The sequence below is a fragment of the Artemia franciscana genome, chromosome 8 (assembly GCF_032884065.1).
Source record: "Artemia franciscana chromosome 8, ASM3288406v1, whole genome shotgun sequence".
In the NCBI taxonomy this organism is placed as follows: domain Eukaryota; kingdom Metazoa; phylum Arthropoda; class Branchiopoda; order Anostraca; family Artemiidae; genus Artemia; species Artemia franciscana.
Window position 1 is genome coordinate 48,912,655 of NC_088870.1, and position 23,561 is coordinate 48,936,215.

A 23,561-nucleotide genomic window follows, 5' to 3' on the forward strand; every position below is an offset into this window, starting at 1 on the left:
TCGTTGCTTACTAAAATGCAAATGACGCTCAATGTGGCTACGGTTCTTGTGAGGGAGGAGAGGTAGCCCCTCGCTTCTTTGCGAATATTGTGCTCATATTTTGAAACATTGATTAGACTTGTTTTAATTGCTTAATTTGCTTTAATTGCTTACTTTAATTGCTTACTTGTTTTAATTGATTAGACTTGCGATATTGTTTTAATAAAAAACACACTGCTTGAAATGGCCCGGGGCCGAAATGGCCCGGCCCGGGTAAGCGAATTAATTTAATTTCGAAAAAAAATATCAATTGCAATAAAACTACGCAAAACAAAGTACCATTCACCATAAAATAAATTTAATAAAAGGTTGTATATTGACTGTGAGAAAAATTAAATTTAAATTCACTGTAAAATCGATTTTCATATTCTTAATGATACTTGTGAAATATCTGTAGTTACTATTTTTCTATCCTCTTTGGTCCTATCCATTGGACCAGCTGTTGATTGGTTCGATTAATAAGATAATTTTCGTTGAAGATTATTGTATTTTTATTTGTCTGATTTTTTCTCAGAGTAAATCCTGGTTGTAATTATCAATAACCCACATTGAGCTGGGAGGCAGCTTATTCAAAACACTAAACCCTATAAATTATTTGGAGGATATTGAATATTATAGGGAAAATCAACGGAGTCTAGATCTTCACAAGAATGCCTCCTCCCTCAAATCTCCTCCCCTTCATAAGCACGGGCCTGGTGATGTGATTTACCATATAAGTAAAGGCTGATGCAATGCAGATATCCTGCACGTGTGTTTTCTGATTGTTTTTAGTTTAAAATAAATAAAAAAAGTTTTTCTACAGAAAGTAAGCAGCAGCACTATAGCTTAAAACGAACATATACTATTAAGAATATGAGGGGATTTCCCCGTCGTCAATACCTCGCTCTTTATGCTAAAGTTCGAATTTTATTCCAATTATTTTAAGAATGACCCCTTGATCACAAAGACCGTTTGACTAGAATAAATAGCTCTTTTGAAAGTACTAAAAAAAAGACTTTACCGTAAAGAGTGAGGTATTGACGAAACTTTACCGTGAGGTATTGACGAGGGAACGAACCACTCATTTGCGTAATAATTTATGTTCGTTTTAAGTTTTAATGTCATTCCCTACTTTCAGTTGAAAAAACTTGTTTTTTAATTAATTTCTGATTGTTTTTTAAATGACGCTGCGAAATCCAGTGCCCCCTTCATAGAAAATTCTCTTTCCCTATAAAAATTTCTCTATGGAAGGATCCTCCTACGTAACCCTCTCTCATCGACCCCCCACGAGAAAAACGCTCCCCTGAAAATGTCTGTATACTTCCCAATAACCAGAACTATATGTACACAATGGGTATAGTTCATAAGTTACAGCCCTTCCCCCGAGGACTGTGGGGGATAGCGTCAATCTCAATGACATAGTTATGAGGTTTTTCAACCATGCTGAAAAAATTTTTATCTCAAATTTTCATCCGATGGCTTTGGGAAAAATGAGCCTTGGAGGGGGCCTAGTTGCCCTCCAGTTTTTTGGTCACTTAAAAAGGGCGCTAGAACTTTTAATTTTCGTACGAGTTAGCCCTATTGCAATATTTTAGGATCACTGGGTCGATACGATCAACCCTGGAAGAAAAACAAACAGATAAAACAAAAAAACACGCATCCGTGATCTTTCTTCTGGAAACAAAAAATACAAGACTCCACGTTTTTACAGATAAGAGCTTGAAACCTCTACAGTAGGGTTCTCTGATACGTTGAATCTGATGGTGTGATTTTCATTAGGATTCTAGGGGGTGTTTCTTCCTTTTTCGAAAATAATGCAAACTTTCTCAGGTTCCTAACTTTTGATGAGTAGAACTAAACCTGATGAAACTTGTATATTTAAGGTCAGCACAAAAATGATTCATTCCTTTGATGTATCTATTGGTGTAAAAATTCCGTATTTTAGAGTATCGGTTACTATTGAACCAGGCCGCTCCTTACTTACAGTTCCTTACCACAAACTGTTTGACCTAGCTTATGCCATAACAGCTTAGGCTGGAAGATAGGTGAGAGGTTTGAACTCTTCAAACAGGTTTATATGTGCAGTAAACGTGTGAATGGGTTCACCTTGATTGTATACTATTTTTTCCCACCTTGACTGTCATCATTTAAGCTTCCAATATTCTAATATTTGTTCGCAGACTTATCCTTCTTTTCTTCCAGACTATTCTATTTTAATAGCTTCACTGCTTCCACCCTCTTTACTAATAATACTACCAATGTAAGTGAAGGCGCCCACCTGATCAATATTTTCGTTACCCAACGTCACCTTTTCAGCTTCACTTATTCCTAGCCTTAGTGACTTAGTAAAACAAAAAGTCAAAAATAAAATAATAAGAAACCTTGGCCACGGCTATTCCACTTTTTATGCTTCAGTGCACTGAATGTCTTCACTACTAATACTATCCAGGTAGGAGAAGCTATCCACTCGATTGATCTTCTTGTTAGCGAATATCGCTCTTTGATGATATTAAATAAAAAAAAGTTTTTTTTAACTGAAAGTAAGGAGCGACATTAAAACTTAAAACGAACAGAAATTACTCCGTATATGAAAGGGGCTGTTCCCTCCTCAACGCCCCGCTATTTACGCTAAAGTTTGACTCTTTCTCTCAACTCTACTCTTTAAATCAGTAAAAAAATTTAGCATAAAGAGTAGGGGGTTGAGGAGGGAACAGCCTTGAGTTTTATGAATTTGTAGATTTTGGAATTCAACAACCATGACTTTTAAGGGGTGTTTTGCCCTATTTTCTAAAATAAGGCAAATTTTCTCAGGCTTATAAATTTTGATGGCTAAGATTAAACTTGACGAAACTTATATTTTTAAAATCAGCATTAAAATTCGATTCTTTTGACGTAAGTATTGGTATCCAAATTTCTTTTTTTAGAGTTTCGGTCACTATTGAGCTGAGTAACTCCTTACTTCAGCTCCTTATCACGAACTGTTTGACAATTGTAAGAACCTGAAGATATTGAAAATTATATACTGAGCATTAGCTATAGACATAAACTATTTGTCACGGGTAGAATTTCTGAATGTTTTAAGGGAACAGAGGGAGAAGGCTGGCCCAAACGCTTCTTTCTTTGAATATGCATGGTCAATTGCAATTTTATTTGATTTAACTCATTTTGAAGAAGACTGGCTTCTTAGAATCACAATTATTTCGAGTTCACTCTACCTGAAATCTAGTAGTCAGTTTGCGTTAATATAACTACTTTTAGACGAATAGTTTTACAGACGCCTTCAATAAATTTCACCATTGTATTTCTAACGTATTTGTATTAATTCTAGCATATCTTCTTGTTCAGTTTTGATGGAGTTCGATACAAAGACTCAACTGTTGAGGGTTTCTTTTAACAATAAAATAGATATATTGAAACGTGAGATCCAACTTTTGATGATGTGTGGCTATGCAATACCCAGTGACATCGTGGATTTCGCTGTAACTAACAGAGAATTTATGAAAAAAATACGATCACTAGAACAGGTTTGTGCCTTTGAAGATTTGATAACCTGATTTTTGACACTCATTCTTCATTTTTCATTCATTCATTCATTTCTGACATTGACATTCATTCTATGAATATTCATTCTTTCTTCAGTTTTGTTCTAGATTTTCGAATAACACTTCTTTTTGATATTGACATAAACTTTAAATAAAGGCCCCAGTTTTGAGCTAATCGTTATATTATGCATCAATAATTTAAATTTTTAACTACGGACAAATAGAGAAAACTTATAAAAATTAATTATTTTTTTTTACATCTGAGAGTAAGTAGCAGCATTAAAAGCTAAAAGGAACAGATATTCCTCTGTAGGTGACGGGGGTTACTTCTTGCTATCTCCCTCTTTAAGCTAAAGTTCAGCTTTTTGTCCTAGTTCTTAAACAACGACTCTTGAAACACAAGAGCTGTTTTATTACAGGCTGTGTAATAGCACTGCCTAAGTAAAGAGTGATGTGGGTAGAATGTACTATTTATTTATTTATTTTTTTGTTTAGACCAGGACACTACGTCTCGAAGGAGTTGTTGCAGAAACTTGGAAAAGGGCTTACTAAATTATAAATTGAAAGGGCTGGTGCCCTTTTTAACAGTTGAAAGAAAATTGAGGGAGGGCAACTAACCCCCCTCCAACGCCCACCATTTCCCCAAACACATGTAATCAAAATTTTAAGATAGCCGTTTTGTTCTACATAGTTGAAAAATCGGGATATATATATATTTGAGGGGGACAACCTCCCCCCCTCGAGACCTATGACAGATGCAAAATAATGCGAGATGATGAAGTACTCCCAACAGCAAAAGTTAAAGGAATGATAAGAGCGACAGCTAGAATCACATTGGATTGCAAAAAATGTTTCTCAAGAAAATTTGTGCTTAAGAGAAAAATAAAAATTACAATAGAATAAAGAAACGTTTTATTTTAGCGTATGAATAAACAAGAGGAAAGAATTGAATTCTCACCAGAATTTCTAGATTCAATCAAAACTGCTGATTAATCATCCTATGAATTAAAACTACAGAATGACACGACAATTGTACTAATGTGTAGTTTAGATTCTTTAGAGTTTATATCTAATTGAAAATACATGGTGACCACTGAATTCTTAATTAAAAAACTTTAAAAAAAAGGTTTTTTAGCGAAAAGTAAAGATCTACATTATACTTAGGACCAGCAGAAACAAAATTTCAAAATAATTCAAACACAAAATGACTCGAAATTATTACTAAAGAATAAATGAAACTCAAAACTAACATTGATCAAACAAACAAGCAAACAAACAAAGTTAAAACTAACAAAAACTACAACAAAAAGAAGTTTGCTCTTCACCCTCTCTCCTAAACTGTAAAAGTCTAAGTCTTACTTCGTCATTTGTGTGTTTTATTTTATTTTATTTTATTTTATTATGTGTGTCTTGAATAGTCTTGAAAGCTAAATTGAATATTTGATAAACACAGATATTCATTGCTGAAAGTTCAGCAATTCCAAATTTCATTTCACTGAATTTCTTCTTTTTATTTTCATTGTTGTAAGTACAAAAGAAAATTTGTTTAATACAATTCATTTAAAGTAAAACACAAATAACGCAATAAGCTTTAGACTTTTACAGTTAGAGGGAGGAAATGAGGCAGTATTCAAACTCTTCTTTGTAGCGATTTTGTTCATTTTAAATGGTATTTGAATATTACATTTAAGTGTTTTTGATTTTAACATTTTTTTTTCATTTGTATTGTCACCTATTTTGTGTTTGTTTGGTATGATTGTCTATTTAATTCCTGTCGCTTTGGGTTATTTTTTGATAGTACTTTCTGCTCGTATTGATTTCTAACTATTGCAGTAACTTAGTTATGCTGGTATTATGTTCATTATGGCTCTTTCCTTTTTCTTCAAAAACCTTTGATTTGGGAAAGATTTATTTTTTAATTAGTTTTTGTTCGTATTGCCAAAGTTTTAAGTTTTTCAACATTCCCCATTTCAACATCAAAGTCTTTTTTTTAGTTTCATCAAAGTATCAAAACATCAAATTAATGTTTCTTTAACATTGGAGTTTCAAAGTTCAACATCCCCCTCAACCTTCCCTGAAAGTAGTCATAACTAGATTTAATAGCAGTTGCAAACAGTTACAGTTTCAAGTTGCCTAAATTGAAAGTAGTCACAGGTGCAGTCAGAGACAGCCTTATTCGCAGCGAAAGTAGTTACAGTGGGCCTAGAAGTAGTTTCCCTGACAGTTTCAAGATTTAAGGCTCAATACCCTTATCTGTTCCTAAAATTATACACATACGGCCTTTTACAGCTCCGGTCCAGATAGTTCTTTTGATTTGGTTCTACATACCCTCAAGATTTCCCAGATTTTGCCTGAATATCCTTATTTTTTTTCTAAAATGCCCAAGATCAATATTCTCCCTATTTCTAATGATAAATTCCTCATTAAAATATGAAAAAATTGTGTTATTTACAATTCTTGCCCCGGAGCTGTGGTGGCATGGAATCCCTAAAGATCTCTTTCAGCGTTAAGTCGGGCATCTAAGTTGCCTACTGCTTATTTACAAGTCTGGTTTTTGAGAAAAGGTGACATGTTTAACCCTGAGTCTCCAAAGATGCTAAAAATATTAAGGTACAACTCTTAGAAACTGTTGAGGGGTATGCCAAACAAAATCAAACCACACTACGCGCAGGAGGTTTGTTAAAATGACAAAATAACAATATGTAAGGCATTCCCCCCTCCTCTTTTGTCTTGTAACTTGCAACATTTCCACCGGTGGGTGTCCCCTTTGAAGAAAGGGCAACTACAATATGTGTTGTAAAGGAATGTTAGCTTTACAACCCCTTTTCAATATCCCTCCATCGTGTCCTGAAATTTTGAACTTAGTACCCTCAGGCGCTTTAAAAACGCTTTTCAGGCTTTAAATATTACAGGTTCTTTTTCTTGACAAACTGGATATATACATTACCTTTTGATTTAGTATAACACGCCTCTCAACATTTTGCAAAGTTTCATCTTAATACCTTTTCAAATAAACCGAGAACTAAATTTTCCACTTTTCTTAATGACAAATCCTGCATTTAAACTATGGGAAAATTAAACAATTTATTACGGATGCTCTATAAAAGTGCACGGTAACAATAGAAGTAACAATATAAACGTACGGGAGGGGTTGTGGCTGGTCACCATTCGATTACTTTTGACTCTTAAAAAGGCCTCTCGAGCTTTTGATCTCTTATCGGATAAGCCCCCTCCGAAGTTTATATAACCACCCTATTTACGAAAAACCATTCATTTTAGAAAACGGAAAACTTGTATAGTTTACAGTCCTTACCCCAAAGGCGTTTGAGGATGCTGTCAAAACGAAAAGCTTAAGTATTTGACCTTTGGACTGTTTTGAACAAAATAGCTATATCAAAACTGTGATAAGATAAAATTAAGGAAAAAAGGAGCAGGGAGGGGGGGCTGGTTGCCCTTTGACAATTTTTGACACTTAAAAAGGAACTAAAATTTTGAATTCCCCCTAGTTAGTGTATAAGACCACCCCTTCAATAGAAACTTTATGCGTTAACAATGGGTAACTTGCATATCTTGCAGCCCTGTCCTGTGGTAAGTGGAGGAGGGGGTTTAGTCAACTTCGAATACTAGGATGCTATCTTTTTAGACTATTTTAAATAAAAAATACCAGTTTAAAATTTCGTCTGATGCATTCAAAAAAGGGCTGTTTACCCTACGATCACTTTTGACCCTTTAAAAGATCATTATAACTTCTGATTTCCAGTCGAATGAGCCCTCTCCAAAGTTTATACAACCACCCATTCCATATGAATCCTTCTATGTTAACAATCGATGGCATAACTTACAGCTCTTGCCCTTGGGGCTGGAAGGGATTTGACAGACCCAAAAGCTTGGTTATTTGCAAATAGCTATCCCAGAAACATAGAACGAAATAGCTATATCGAAAGCAAAATCAGAACATTTTGGAAGACAGGGCTTGGGGTAGGGGCTGGTCAACCTCAGAGCATTTTTAACTTTTAAAAAGGAAACTGTAGCTTTCAGTTTCAAATCGAATATGTCTCTTGAGAAGTTTATAACTTTATAAAGTTTATATTTATTGAAAAAGTTTATATTTATAAAGTTTATATTTATTGAAGTTTATATTTTAGGTTTTTTCTTTTTTTAATTTTTAATTTTTTTTTAGTTTTTTCTTTTTAGTTTTTTCAGTTTTTTACCATTTTTCTTTTTTCGAATTACTTTAATCTACTGTCAAAATATTCGAAATATTAATGCAATTTCCAGTTTTTACATTCTAGTTTGTTTCCTTTTATATATATAGAAGATATAATCTGGCGTAACAGACATAACAGACAGACAACTTATTTTTATATATATATAGATAATAAGTTTTTTTTTATGTTATATAATAAAGAAATTGAAGCCAAAATTTATTTACCTGAAAAGAGCTATATGAAAGGTTTTTTCAGTATATATTCCATGCAAAATTTAGAAACATAATGAATAAATCTTAACAACTAAAATAAAGGGCATGGAGAAATGTCTGAAGTAATGATTAACGGGAATGAAGCACAATAAATATTATGATGAGTTGCAAACGGAAATGTTGCACAGAGAAATCTGCTGTTAGAAGACAAATTTTATTGTCTTACAAATTTAGATTAACCCCAAAAAGGAGTTGGGGAAAAGGGGGCTGGTTGCCGTTTGACAACTTTTGACACTTAAAAAGGAACGATAACTTATGAATCCTCCCCCTCTTAAGTTTAGTAGACCACCCCTTCAACAAAAACATTATGTGTTAGCAATGGGTAACTTGCATATCTTGCAGCCCTGTCGTGTTGGCTGTAGGGGGGTTCAGTCAACCCCGAATGCATGGTTACTTTCTCTGTGGACTACTTTAAATATAAAATGCCAGTTTAAAAATTTGATCTTATACATTTGAGAAGGAGCTGCCTGCCCTTCAATTACTTTCGACCCTTTAAAATGTCACTAAAAATTCTTGTTTCCAATTGAATGAGCCTCCTCCAAAGCCTATAGGACTATCCCTTCCGTAGATATCCTTATTGGTTAACAATGGATGGCATAACTTACAGTTTTTGCCCTGGGGCTGGTAGGGATTTGACAAACCCAAAAGTTTGGTTGTTCGCCAATGACTATCCCAGAAACATAGAACAAAATAGCTATATCAAAATTTTAATCAGAAGCATTTGGGAAGACGGGGCTTGGGGGAGGGGTTGGTCACCTTCTGAGCACTTTTAAACCATCAAAAGATAGCTAGAGCTTTCAGTTTCAAGTCGAATAAGTCTCTTCAGACGTTTATACGACCACTTGCAACGTGCGTAGCTTATTGGCCTGTCCAGAAGCTCTGGGGGTTTTGTCAATCCTTGAGAAATAGTTATTTAATCTTGACTATTTTCAAAAAATGGATAACTCAAAATTTTTATCAATGAATTTGAGAAGAAAAGGGATTGGGCGACTAGTTGTCCATTGATCACCTTTGACTCTTAAAAAGAACACTAGAACTTCTAATTTCCAATCGCATGACCCTCCTCCCCAGGCCCTCCTCCCCAGGCATGACCCTCCTTGACTATTTTCAAAAAATGGACAACTCAAAATTTTTATCAATAAATTTGAGAAGAAAAGGGATTGGGGGACTAGTTGTCCATTGATCACCTTTGACTCTTAAAAAGAACACTAGAACTTCTAATTTCCAATCGCATGACCCTCCTCCCCAGTTTATATGACCACCCCTTCTATATGAAGTGCTTCTGGGATAATAACAATAGTAATAGTAATAATTACAATAAAAGATTAAAGATTAGTGATTCTTTATTGTAGGCGACGATTGGCTGTGATATAATAAAGAAATTGAAGCAACAATTTAGTTACTGGGAAGAGCTAGAACAGAGGTTTTTTGGTATCTGCTCCATACAAAGTTAAAAACATAATGAATGAGCCTAAACAGCTAAAATAAAAGGCATTGAAAATGTCCCAAGTAATAATGAACGAAAATGAAGCAGAGCGAACATCACATTGAGTTGCAAGCGGAAATGTTGCACAGCGAAATTTGCGGTTAGAAATTAGAATTAAAATGGAATAATAAAAAAAGTTATTATAGCATTTTTGAAGCATAAACAGTAAAGACGTATTGAATTTGGGCCAGCATTGTTCAGTTCAATTGAAACTGCTGATTGCCAAGGCATGACTTAAAACTAAAGAATAACACGACAATTATGCTAAACCGTAATTTGAAAATGACATAAATAGAAAAATATAAATGTATAAATAAAAAAATATAAATAAATACAAAATATAAAATACATAAATGTCCCATGCAGAGTGGTACTATAAATAGTAAACAGGAGAAAAAAACAGAAAAATGAAACAAAAACTTTACGATCTGCATAATCATTTTAAATGAGGCAAGTTTAAAACCTCATAAGGTAAATATTAAAAAGAAAAAAAAGAAATTTTCAATTTTTTGTCAATAAACCTTAGAAATCTTCTTAAGAAATTGGGTTGAAATTAAAACGGTTTAGAAGAAGTATAGGTACAATCGCAATGCTTTGTAATCATAATAATCAAATGATGTCGCTGAAACGTTTACATACGTTTGCATTCTATGACCTCAGAAATCTCAACTTTTGACATTTTTTGAACTTTTTTTTGAGGTTTTCTGAGAAATCTATGTCCAAGAAAAGCCCTTAAATATTGTTTTCCCAATTAAAAACCTTGTATGTTATCAGTGGGCAACTTCCTTAACTTACAGCCGTTGCCTCGGGGCTTTGAGGGGTTGTTATATCCCTGGAGGGAATTATTAGAAAACAACCTACCTCGAAGAAGAGTCCTTAGATACAGACAATGATCAGGACAAATTCCTTTCCTACATAGAATTTCCTTTGGCTGTTGTCATTTTTTATATTTGTTTTAAGCTAAGGGAATTCAATTTTGAGTCATTAGCATTACCTACTAGAAAATTACCGTTGTTTGGGAAGTTGCAGATGTCAAAGCTGGCATTACTATGCAGTAGTTTGTAGAATCGCTTCCTTTGTGGAACATTTCGATATTGCACAAAGTAAATGTGTTCTATCGCAGAGCAATGCATTTTAACTAAGAAAATGCATTTTATCAAAATGCACTTTGATAAAAGCATCAAAACAGAGTCAAATTAAAAAGACAACTGTAAAACTTTATATCTTTCATATGTCCAAACAATTTCATCATAGTTTGAAAGGTTGAGGATCAGGTTTCTGTGCTTGGACCTCTGTCTTAGCAATTATACCAATTTTGTGAACCTCAGAGTGGACCTCTATTGCAATCACTTGTCGAAAGCACCCAAGATTAGATCCCTGAGTCAACTCCTCCTCAGTGCAGCCCAAAGGGTTGAAATAGGAATTTATGCATCCTCATAGCTGGTTCGGTCAATTTCATAGAGAGTATTTCTCGAAAACATGGCAAAAATGGAAGACCAATGGAATTTGGGGTAGGCAATCTTGTTTTTTTTACACATGGGAAGTATTTGCTATTTACTTGCTTGAAATCTCATTTTTGACTTGAGGCATCCCGGATTCAATGTACTTCAACCATGTCGCTGAAACGTTTACATACATTTGCATTCTATGACCTCAGGAATCTCAACTTTTGAGGTTTTTTGAACTTTTTTTTTGAGGTTTTCTGAGAAATCTCAGAAAACCTCAGAAATCTTCTTAAGAAATTGGGTTGAAATTAAAACGGTTTAGAAGAAGTATGGGTACAATCGCAATGTTTTGTAATCATATTAATCAAATGATGTCGCTGAAACGTTTACATACGTTTGCATTCTATGACCTCAGAAATCTCAACTTTTGAGGTTTTTTGAACTTTTTTTTGAGGTTTTCTGAGATATCTCAGAAAACGTCAGAAATCTTCTTAAGAAATTGGGTTGAAATTAAAACGGTTTAGAAGAAGTATAGGTACAATCGCAATGTTTTGTAATCATAATAATCAAATGATGTCGCTGAAACGTTTACATACGTTTGCATTCTATGACCAAAGAATGCTCTTTTTTTTTAAATATGCGGTTTGTTTTCCCCCCTTTGAGTAGTAAAACCAGTAGGTATGAAATAAGACTTTCATAGTAGGTAAGAACTTGGGAGTCTTAGCAATTTAGATGTTTATTTTTCGGTGTTTTTGGATACATTCCAAGACTAATTTCTTCAATGTATAATAAAACTAAAAATAGTCAAATAAATGGATTGAAAAATCTTGAACCTATTCTACGCTGAATAGAAAACAGGAATTCAAAATTTGACATGAATCCCTTAAAATTTGTAACTTGATTCAATGAAAAACAAGCTTGATGAAATCTGAAAGCAAGAACCAGAAAGCGAAACTTAACAATTTTATTTTGATTTATTTTCAATTCGGATCTGAGATTATGACACTTTTGATATGAGACCTCGAATTACAAAAGTTTCATCAAACTTTCATCTTCTTGATGTGCTGATGATTTTCATTTTGAGAACAGCTTGATAAAGTGTTTTGGTAAAGAAACACAAGTAATCATTTCGAAAATCTTTGATACAGCCGATGTAACAATAATATGTTGATACATTGATATGTATTGTAAAAGTTTTATTTTTTTTTAAAGTAAAAACTTCGTTTACTGCTACAATTTTTATTGAATACAAAAGTGACAGCCCTTGCTGTAAATTAGCCAAATTGGCAATTAGCCAAATTGGCAACTTTGTACTTAAATGAAAAAAAAAGGATTGCCTCTGATAATGTCAGCTTTAAGTTTGTTCGATCTCGTGATGCATTGAAAATCAGTTTTCATGCCTAAATTCTTAACAATACCTTGGTAGTTATGCAACATAATTTTTCTCTTCTTTAGGCAGAGAAAAGCGTAAAAAAGAGGTGAAAGCATCGGAAACTATAAAAAACAAGGAGAGACGGAGATAAGATGAAAGAACGAGAAAGGAAGAGAAAAAATAAAGAAAAAGGAGATGGAAATAGTAAAGAAGACAGAAAAGAAAAGAGAGGCATTGAAAGAGAGAGGGAGAGAGAGAGAGAGAGAGAGAGAGAGAGAGAGAGAGAGAGAGAGAGAAGATGAACAATGAATTTTATATGGCTTATCATTTTTCTTTTTCTATTTTAGATTGCCACCTTTCACAATACCATTGACGAACACATACTTCCATGCATAAAGCCGATGCTTTTAGATTCAGCTCTGGTTTTTTCTTCTTTAGTCAAAGTTCAAGCTGACTGGAACAACCCACAGGCAATTGATTTGTATATCAAGAAACTGGAAACAGCAGTAGAAAGACTACAAAAAGATAATATCTTTTTAATTGGAATCCATCAAAAGTTAGAGTCAAAAGTATGTAATTTTTTTATTAACCTGATTTAAATGATATTTTTGGAAATTCTAATTCATTGTTATTATTTCAATTGCTCCTAAATATCCAAAGTTTGTTATTAAGGTTATCCTAGCTTTAATTGTCACGCCTCACTATTTCTATATTTTTAAGCCTAAACTGTGAATCTATTCTTGTTGGGGTCTTGAATGCCTTGAGGAATTGTGAATTTTGGAAATAAAACACATGAATAACTAAACTAATTATAATCTAATGAAAGAGAAAAAGAGATTTAAATTACTGTAGTTCCTTAGTTAACTATAATTTAACTTCTTAGATAGTTTTGAAGACCAAACTGCCCTTCCATGACGATAAAAAAGCTCAAATAGGGATAAAATTGTTTTAATAGACAGTGATGAATATCACAAAAATACTAGACATTTCGGTTACATATGCAGCGACCGAAATTAGTAGTAATACTATCAATTTTACCGTCAACAGTATTACTAGGGGGGGGGGGATCTGTATTATTATACATATATTACACACAATCATTAGGTATTTTCTTTTCCTTGTCATAGACAAAAGAAGTAGTTTAGTATATAAATATATAGAAAACGCTTGGTAGACAATATTACAAGAAGTATTGTAGTAAAGACTTGAATAAAATTACACTTAATCATAAAATTAGCAAAGACTAGTAAAGTAGCTAGGGGTATTATACACCAATCATCAGGAAGTCTAAATATATCAGTCTTAATTTTAAATATAAATGTCAATATTATATAATATCTGTAGAGAATTTTCTGCTTAGAATTCTGATCCTGTTGGCCTTCAAACCCAAAAAGAGACTGCAATTAAACGTTTTTGTTATTATCTGTCCTTTTAATGGCACTAAGTATATATTTGAAGAGAATGCTTATATATTGTCATTTTTACCAAATATTAAATAAAAAAAGAAACGCATTTTTTTGAACTGAAAGTAAGGAGCCACTTTAAAACTTAAAACGAACAGACATTATTCCGTATATGAAAGGGGCTGGCCACTCCTCAACGCCCCACTCTGTGCGCTAAAGTTTGACTCTTGCTCACAATTCTACTTTATAAAACAATAAAAAACTTTAGAGTAAAGAGCGAGGCTTTAAGGAGGGGACAGCCAATTTCATATACCGAATAATGCCTGTTCATTTTAAATTTTAATGTCACTCCTTACTTTCAGCTGAAAAAAACTTGTTTTTTTGCTTGATTTCTGAACGTTTTGGAATTAATACAGGTTTTCAATTTGGCTCACCGAATACGAATAATTAAATCAAATTTTGCATATTAATTCTACTTTTTTTTCACCAATAATAACCTTATAATAACCTAAGTTTGATTTTTGTTCCAGTTGTTTGAGAATAACCCCTGAATCACAAAGGCTGTTTAATTAGAGTAATAACCTCTTTTAAAAGTTAAAAAACAAGCTTTAACGTAACAGTGATCTATTGAGGAGAGACAACCCAACTCATATACGTAATATTTTCTGCTCCTTTTAAGTTTTAATGTTGCTTCTAACTTTCATTTGAAAAACTTGTTTTTTCTTTAATTGCTGATCGTTTTCTAAATTATGTCACGAAATCCAGCTCCCCCTGCATGGAAAATTTACTTCCCCCCCACGAGAAATTTCTCCATGGAAAGATTCTCAAACGTAACTTAAACTAGCGATATTTGTGGAACTAATTTTGTAAGGCATAGTAAGAAAACGGCCAAAGGGGTCGAAACTATTTTTATGAAAAGGAAAGTCACAAGATGATCAACTTTCAAATGACTCAAATGAATGATAGAAAAGATCTTTAAAAGATATACGTAATAATTTATGTTCGTTTTAAGTTTCAATGTTATTCGTTACTTTCAGTTGACAAAACCCTGCTTTTTTATTTAATAAAAAACACAAGTGGAAGACATACAACATCTTTGTTTTATTATCACATAAAAATCATAGTTATGAAGCTGCTTAAGATAAAATTAAATGCTAAGATTGGCTGGAAAATAACACAAACAAATTGTTGCTTATATCGGCCGTTATTTAGCAAACTTTGAACTTTAGCGTAAAGAGCAAGGTATTGAGGAGGGGATGAACTACCTTATATTCGTACAATAAGAGGTTCACCCCCTCGTCAATACCTCACTCTTTTTGATAAAGTTCAAATTTTGTTCCAATTTTCTAAGAATGACCTCTGAATCACAAAGGCCGTTTAATTAGAATAAATAGCTCTTTCGAAATTACTAAAAATACTTTAGCGTCAAGAGTGAGGCGCTGACGATGGGACGAACCCCCTGACATACGTAATAATTTGTGTTCGTTGTAAGTTTCAATTTTACTCTTACTTTCAGTTGAAAAATATGGTTTTTTGTTAGTTTCTGATTCTTTTTAAATGATGCTGGGGAATCCAGCACCCCCTTCATAGAAATTTTATTCCCCCATGAAAAATTGCTCTATGAAACGATTCTCAAACTTAACCCTCTCCCCAACTCCCTCCACCAGAAGAAATCTCCCTGAATATGTATGTTTACTTCCCAATAACCAATACTAGGCTATATGTAAACAATAGGCAAAGTTCATACCTTGTAGCCCTTTCCCCGGGACTGTGGGGGATTAAGTCGTCCTTAAGGACATAGTTATTAGATATTTTTTCTATATTGAACAAAATGGCTATATCAAAGTTTTGATCCGGTGAATTTGGAAAAATGAGCGTAGGAGGGGGCCTAATATCCCTCTAGTTTTTTGTTCACTTAAAAAAGGGACACTAGAACTTACAATTTTCCTTCGAACGAGGCTTTTCACGAAATTCTAGGACCACTGGGTTGATACGATCATCCCTCGGGAAAAAAATAAAAATAAATGAATTGCACATATCCGTGGTCTTTCTTATGGCAAAACGTACAGAATTCCACACTTGTGTAGATTCTAATTTTGTATTATTGAATTTTAGATGTCATAAACAAATTTTAACTGTAACTTTTTTTATATAATATAGTTTTTCTTCGTGATTAGGGTTAACCTTGAAGATGAGTGCCAAGCGCTCCTATGTTTATCATTAAAATTTGCAGGTTCAGCCGTTGTTTGAAATCGATCTTAATAAGAATTTGCAAGTATGGAAAGACACGTTAAGCGAGATGAAGACATTGGTCTATCAAGCAGAAAATAAGGTGAGTGGGTTATTTTTTTAAGTTCCTTCCTTTAGATAGTGAGCAAGATTCAGTAAAACTTAAAGTTTCAATCTTAGCCACGTTTTTGTTAGTTGTAAAAAGTTGACAAATAGTTGATATTGTATTGCTATATTGCTCTTTAAAAAAAAAGGTAAAGGATACGGCATTAGACTTTACAGTCCCTACCAGCGGTGCTTATCTCCGTTTCTTGGCCTTTCAGCCAGGAAGTGCAATGGGGGGTTGGGGGCCAACCATCCTTTCGCACACCCTTCCTGTTTACCTTCCCCAGATTTCTCAGGTACCCATTTAAAGCTGGGTCGACTATGGCTAAGCTTACAGAGTCACGCCACTGACTCCCGGTGAACAATTGGGTACCCTGGGATTCGAACCCATGTCCTTTCAGACAAAGGATCCCAAATATATATATATATATAGACAAAGGATATATATATATATATATATATATATATATATATATATATATATATATATATATATATATATATATATATATATATATATATATTATGCTAGCTGTTGGGGTGGCGTTTCGCGCCGTCGCAACACCTAGTTGGTGGGGGCGCTTCGCGCCCCCCTCCCCCGCGCGTAAGTCGTTACGCGCCATATTAGTTTCGCGCCATTGTAGTTGTGTCCCAGTGTCCCACCTGTGAATATAGATAGATATATATATTTTTTTAACTACGTAAAACTTGCGAATATACAACATTCTTGGCTGTCCCATTGTCTTTGCATATAAATAGATTTTCAGGTTTACCGACTCTTGAACATGCAACATATAATTGTAAATGGGAAAAACAATCTGTATTCAGATCTATACATCATTATTCTAATGATTGCCCTTGAGCTTTGTTGATGGTGATTGCTAATCAAACATTCCCTGTGCCCCCGTCGTCTTTTATATATCCCCCTGTGCCCCCGGCGTCCCCGTTGTTGTTGTTTCCCTGTGTCCCGGTCGTCATTTGTGTCCCGGTGTCCCAGTCTGTAATTTCTCTTTGAGTGTCGCGGTCGTCATTTATACTTCCTGTGTCCCGGTGTCCCGGTCGTCATTTGTGTTCCGGTGTCCCGGTCAGTAATTTCTCTTTGAGTGTCCTGGTCGTCATTTATATTCCGTGTGTCCCGGTCGTCATTTGTGTCCTGGTGCTTTGTTGATGGTGATTGCTAATCGAACATTCCTTGTGTTCCGGTCAATTTCTCTTTGAACGTCCCGGTCGTCATTTATATTCCCTATGTCCTGGTGTCCCGGTCGTCATTTGTGTCCCGATGTCCCGGTCTGTAATTTCGTCAGTCGACAAACATGACCTCAGTCGACACACAAACATGACGTCACTCGACAGACACACATACAACTTATATATATATATATATATGTATATATATATATATATATATATATATATATATATATATATATCTTCTATATATATAAAAATAAGTTGTTTGTATGTGTCTGTCGACTGATATCATGTTTGTGTGTCGACTGATGTGATGTTTGTCGACTGACGTCATGTTTGTCGACTGACGAAATTACAGACCAGGACACCGGGACTCAAATGAGGACCGGGACACAGGGAATATAAATGACCACCGGGACACTCAAAGAGAAATTACAGACCGGGACACAAATGACGACCGGGAAACCGGGACACAGGGAATATAAATGACGACCGGGACACTCAAAGAGGAATTACAGACTGGGACACCGGGATACAAATGACGACCGGGACACAGGGAATATAAATGACGACCGGGACACAACTACAACGGGGACGCTGGGGGGCACAGAGGGATATATAAATGACGACGGCGACACATGGAATGTTCGATTAGTAATTACCATCAACAAAGCTCAGGGGCAATCATTAGAATAATGAGGTATAGACCTGAATACGGATTGTTTTTCCCATGGATAATTATATGTTGCATGTTCAAGAGTCGGTAAACCTGACAATCTATTTATATGCACAGACAATGGGACAGCGAAGAATGTTGTATATTCGCAAGTTTTACATAGTTAAAAACATATATATATCTATCTATATTCAGAGGTAGGACACAGGGACACAACTACAATGGCGCTTAACTAATATGGCGCGTAACGACTTACGCGCGCGGGGGGCTTGGGGGGGCACGAAGCGCCCCCACAAAAGTATATATATATATTAGCTGTTGGGGTGGCGCTTCGCACTCCCCCAAGCCCCCCCGCGCGCGTAAGTCGTTACGCGCCATATTAGTTACGCGCCATTGTAGTTGTGTCCCTGTGTCCCACCTGTGAATATAGATAGATATATATATGTTTTTAACTACGTAAAACTTGCGAATATAAAACATTCGTCGCTGTCCCATTGTCTGTGCATATAAGTAGATTGTCAGGTTTACCGACTCTTGAACATGCAACATACAATTGTCCATGGGAAAAACAATCCGTATTGAGATCTATACCTCATTATTCTAACGCTTGCCCTTGAGCTTTGTTGATGATGATTGCTAATCGAACGTTCCCTATGTCCCCGTCGTTATTTATATATCCCCCAGTGCCACCCGGGGTCCCCGTTGTAGTTGTGTCCCTTTGTCCCGGTGGACATTTATATTCCCTGTGTCCCGGTCGTCATTTGTGTCCCGGTGTCCCAGTCTGTAATTTCTCTTTGAGTGTCCTGGTCGTCATTTATATTCCCTGTGTCCTGGTCGTCATTTGTGTCCCGGTGTCCCGGTCTGTAATTTCTCTTCGAACATTCCCTGTGTCCCGGTCGTCATTTATATATCCCCCCTGTGCCCCGGCGTTCCCGTTGTAGTTATTTGTGTCCCGGTGTCCCAGTCTGTAATTTCTCTTTGAGTTTCCCGGTCGTCATTTATATTCCCTGTGTCCCGGTGTCCCTGTCGTCATTTGTTTCCCGGTGTCCCGGTCTGTAATTTCATCAGTTGACAAACATGACGTCAGTCGACAAACATGAAATCAGTCGACTCATAAACATTACGTCAGTCGACAGACAGACACACAAACAAACAACTTATTATTATGTATATATATACATATATATATATATATATATATATATATATATATATATATATATATATATATATATATATATATATATATATATATATATATATACATTTATATATATTTGTGTGTGTGTATTGTCATTGTCGCTTGTATTCTAACTGAACCTTTTCTTGATGTCATGACGTCTACACAGGTTCGATACATCCCCACTTTGAGAACTACGAGCTCTCTCTTAAAGTCCTGAACTATTTAGATCGTTTTTACAGTTGTTATTTACTCAGTTTTTTTTACACACTTTTTAAGAAATAAATGGAATAAAACTTTTGTCATTTAAACACTTTTATGCTCCACAAAAACCAATTTTAAGAAATAGATGGAACAAAACGTTTTTCGTTTAAACACTTCTCTACTCCACAAGAGCCAATTTAAGAAAAATAAATGTAATAAAACGTTTGTCGTTTCGGTTATGTTTATCTAGTCATGTGTCTCCAGTTTTTTTTTCTTTTTTCCAGGGATACAAGAACATGAAAGCCTGGACTCTCTACTGGGATAGAGAACTAAGCAAGGCCTTGGAAATTCAGTTCAAAAATGGGCTAGAAAATGTGATCGAATCATTTTTACCAGTCACTGTAGACTTGGTTCTGGAGTAAGTAACGTTTAAATGGCATTAAAGTCCCAGTAAATTCTTGGAGCACTTGTTTATGAATTGCTTGGTAACTATTTTGTGTGATTATAGTGAAAATTTAATGTCTCAAATCCCGAAATATAAATGGGAAATAGTGAGCATTTTCTCCTGATTTCTTTCACATAAAATACTGGTATATGGTACTCATATTCACAATGTGGTTATATAAGCATGAACTTTCATTGTGGAGTGGGGTGGAAATATAATAAACTGTAAGACATATAAACAAGTCATAAAACGTTAAATAATTATGGCAATTTTTCTTCTGTTAGTAAATTTTACTGTATTGTAGATTGCATTCACTTTTTTCTTCCTTTTTCTTATCCTTCTTTTTGGTTTATCATTCAATACATTACGTACTTATAGTATCAATAGCGTTTCATCATTGTGTTGTAAGACCACCCCCACCCCACCCCCACCTAGCTGACTTTCTTAGGCCATAAAAACTGTTAACGGTTCTTCAAAAATACGTTTTTATGCGAAAAAATAAATAATTATTTGACACATAAAACCTGCATGTTGCACAAAGCTCTTGGCCCATCAGTTCTTGGGCTAGTGAAAGTACATAAACTTGAAAAGCCAATATTCTGTTATTTTAGCCTCTGAATCAAACATTTCGTGGCAATATACTGTAAGTAAGGAGCGACCCGCCTCAATAGTAACCGAAACTCTTAAAAACGAAATTTTAGTACCAATAGATGCATCCAAAGAATTTGATTTTTAAGCTGATTTCAATAAATTTCATTAAGTTTAGTTATACCTATCAAAAGTTACAAGCCTGAGAAAATTTTACCTAACTTTTGAAAAAAGGGGAAACCACCCCTAAAAGTCATAGAATCTTGATAAAGATTACACCATCGGACTCAGCATATAAGAAAACTCTACTATAAAGGTTTTAAGCTCATTTCTCCAAAAATGTGGAATTTTGTGTTTTTTTACCAGAAGAATGATCACGGATAGGTTTTTTTTTCAAAGGTGATCGTATTGACCCATTGGTCCTAGAATATCACGAAAGGGCTTTTTCGAATGTAAAATAAAAGTTCTAGTGCCCTTTCTATGTGACAACGAAAAAAAGAGGGCAACTAGGCCCCCTCCCAAGCTCATTTTTCCCCAGTCACCCCATCAAATTTTGAGATAGCCATTTTGTTCAACATAGTCGACAAATCTAATAGCTATATTCTTAAGGATGTTAATTTTTGCAGGTTATGGACTTTGTCCATAGTTTACATAGTATTGGTTATTGGGAAGTATACCGAGGTTTTCAAGGGCGATTTTCTAGTGAAGGGGATAGAGGGGAGGGGATTACGTGGGAGGATACTTTTGTGGAAGGAATTTTTCATGGTGAAGGGAATTTTCCATGATGGATGCACCAGATTTCCCAGCATTATTTAAAAAGGAATCAGAAATTAGATAAAAAATAACAATTTTTTTCACCTGAAAGTAAGGAGCAACATTAAAACTTAAAAACGAGCAGAAATTATGTCGAATATCAGGGGTTCATCCCCTCATCAATACTTAGCTCTTTACGCTAAAGTTTTTTTAGTACTTTCGTAAGATCGATTTATTCTAATTAAACGGAGTTTGTGATTCAGGAGCCTTTCTTAAAGAATTGGAACAACATTTAAACTTTAGCGTAAACAGCGAGGTATTGACGGGGGGGGGGGGCAATCATACACACAAATCTAGCCTGAGGTATTCCCTACAAACCTTGCAATATATTTTTTTTCTCAGATCTTCAAATTTTACTTGGGGTACTTGAAGCTTGAGCAGTAACCACTGGATGAAAACATAATGAGTAAATTGTAAGTTAGCACATGTGTTTTCATCAAGTTCTTTACCAAGTCTACTTTCTCTTTTTGACTACATGTTTGCTAACATTTGACCATTAGGGATAGTTTGACCAATCAAGTACATAACTGTAGATTCAAAAAAAAATTTTTGCATTTGGAAGAAGAAGAAGATTTTGCCACCTTTATTAGAAATTCAATAAAAAAACAAGTTTTTTTAACTGCAAGTAAGGAGCGACATTAGAATAGAAAACGAATAGAAATTATTCCGTATATGAGAGGGGTTCTCCCCTCCTCAATGCCTCGCTCTTTACGCTAATGTTAGACACTGTCACAACTCTACTTTTTAAAACAATAAAAACTTTGCGTAAAGAGCTTGGCGTTGAGGAGGGGACAATTCCTTTCGTATACGGAATAATTTTTGTTCGTTTTAGGTTAAAATGTCGCTCCTTACTTGCAGTTGAAAAGCTTGTTTTTTAAATTTAATTTCTAAACATTTTTGAATAACTAAATGGCTTTCTCATAGTTTTGATCGGACAATTTTGATAAGAAAGGGGTGGAAGAGGAGAACTAAAAGGCCTCCAATTTTTGGTTACTTAAAAATATAACCAGATTTTAATTTTTTTTTCAAACGTTTTTGTTAGTAATACATATGCGCAACTTACAAATTAACTTACGTACCGAACTTATATATTTGTGCATTTGTACTACGTATATGACGGGGGTTCGCGCCCTCGGCAATATCTCGCTCTTTACTCTAAAGCTTGAGTTTTGTCCCAATTCTTTCAGAATGACCCCTGAATCAAAAGGCCGTAGAATAAACCGTTGAAATTACTAAAATACTTCAGCGTAAAGAGCAAGGTATTGTGGAGGAGACGAACCCCCTTATATACATAATATTTTCTGTTTGTTTTAAGTTTTAATGCTGCTCATTACTTCCAGTTGAAATTGTTTTTTATTTATTTTGTCGCTGTTTTCTTTTTTAAATAATGCTAGAAAATTCTACGTCCCCTTCATGGAAATTCTCTTCCCTCATGATAAATTCGTCCTTAGTAAGATCCTTCCACATAACCCCCTCCCCAACGCAGGAAATTCCCTCTGAAAATGTTTGTACAAACGTCTGTACGTAACCCCCTCCTCCTACCCACTCCCACCCCAAAGCGAAAAAGTCCCAATGAAAACGTCTGAGCAATTCATAATAACCATTACTATATGTAAACAATGGTCAAAGCTTGTAACTTGCAGCCCCTCTCCTGGGGACTGTTGGGGATTAGGTCGTCCCCAAAGACATAGCTATTAGGTTTTTCGACTAAGGTGAAAAGAATTAATATCTTAAAAAATTTGATCTGGTGACTTTAGGAGAAAGTGTGTTTGGGGGGGGGGGGTTTAAGTGCCCTCCAATTTTTTGGTATCTTAAAAAGGGCACTAGAACTTCTGATTTCCGCTAACGTTCGAAGTTCCACATTTTCGTATATAGGAGTTTGAAACTTCTACAGTAGGGTTCTCTAATACGCTGAATCTGATGGTGTGATTTTCGTTATGGTTCTACGAATTTTAGGGCGTATTTTTCCTTATTTTCTAAACTAAGGCAACTTTTCTCAGGCTCGTAAGTTTTGATGGGTAAGACTAACCTTGATGAAACTTGAATATTTAAAAGCAACATTAAAATGCTATTATTTCAGTTTAACTATTGGTATCAAAATTCTCTTTTTAAGAGCTTTGGCTACTATTGAGCCGGGTCACTCCTTACTATAGTTTGTTACTACGAACTGTTTGATGATGAGTTTGCAATTCATATAACTTTTTAGGTTACTTAATGTGCTTCTACCTATACATTGGGGTAAAACTGGGTATACTATGAAAAACAAACGGAAATCAACAAAAAATGAGTTTTTCCAAATGATAGCAGAGCCATAGAACTTGAACGAACAGTATTATTTCAAAGCAGAATAAAAATTTCAGAAGCGAAAAGAATAATAATTTCTT

General features: G+C 34.8%; 1 protein-coding gene across 1 annotated transcript in view; it reads left to right on the forward strand.

Moving 5' to 3' along the window:
- The window catches only part of LOC136030708 (cytoplasmic dynein 2 heavy chain 1-like), a 575,385-nt gene that overhangs the window by 39,636 nt on the left and 512,188 nt on the right, over positions 1 to 23,561 (forward strand). The window contains exons 8-11 of the mRNA XM_065709779.1: positions 3,347 to 3,542; positions 12,691 to 12,912; positions 15,980 to 16,078; positions 19,616 to 19,749. Of these exons, the coding sequence (XP_065565851.1) occupies positions 3,347 to 3,542; positions 12,691 to 12,912; positions 15,980 to 16,078; positions 19,616 to 19,749 (651 nt within the window). The remainder of the gene's footprint in view (positions 1 to 3,346; positions 3,543 to 12,690; positions 12,913 to 15,979; positions 16,079 to 19,615; positions 19,750 to 23,561) is intronic.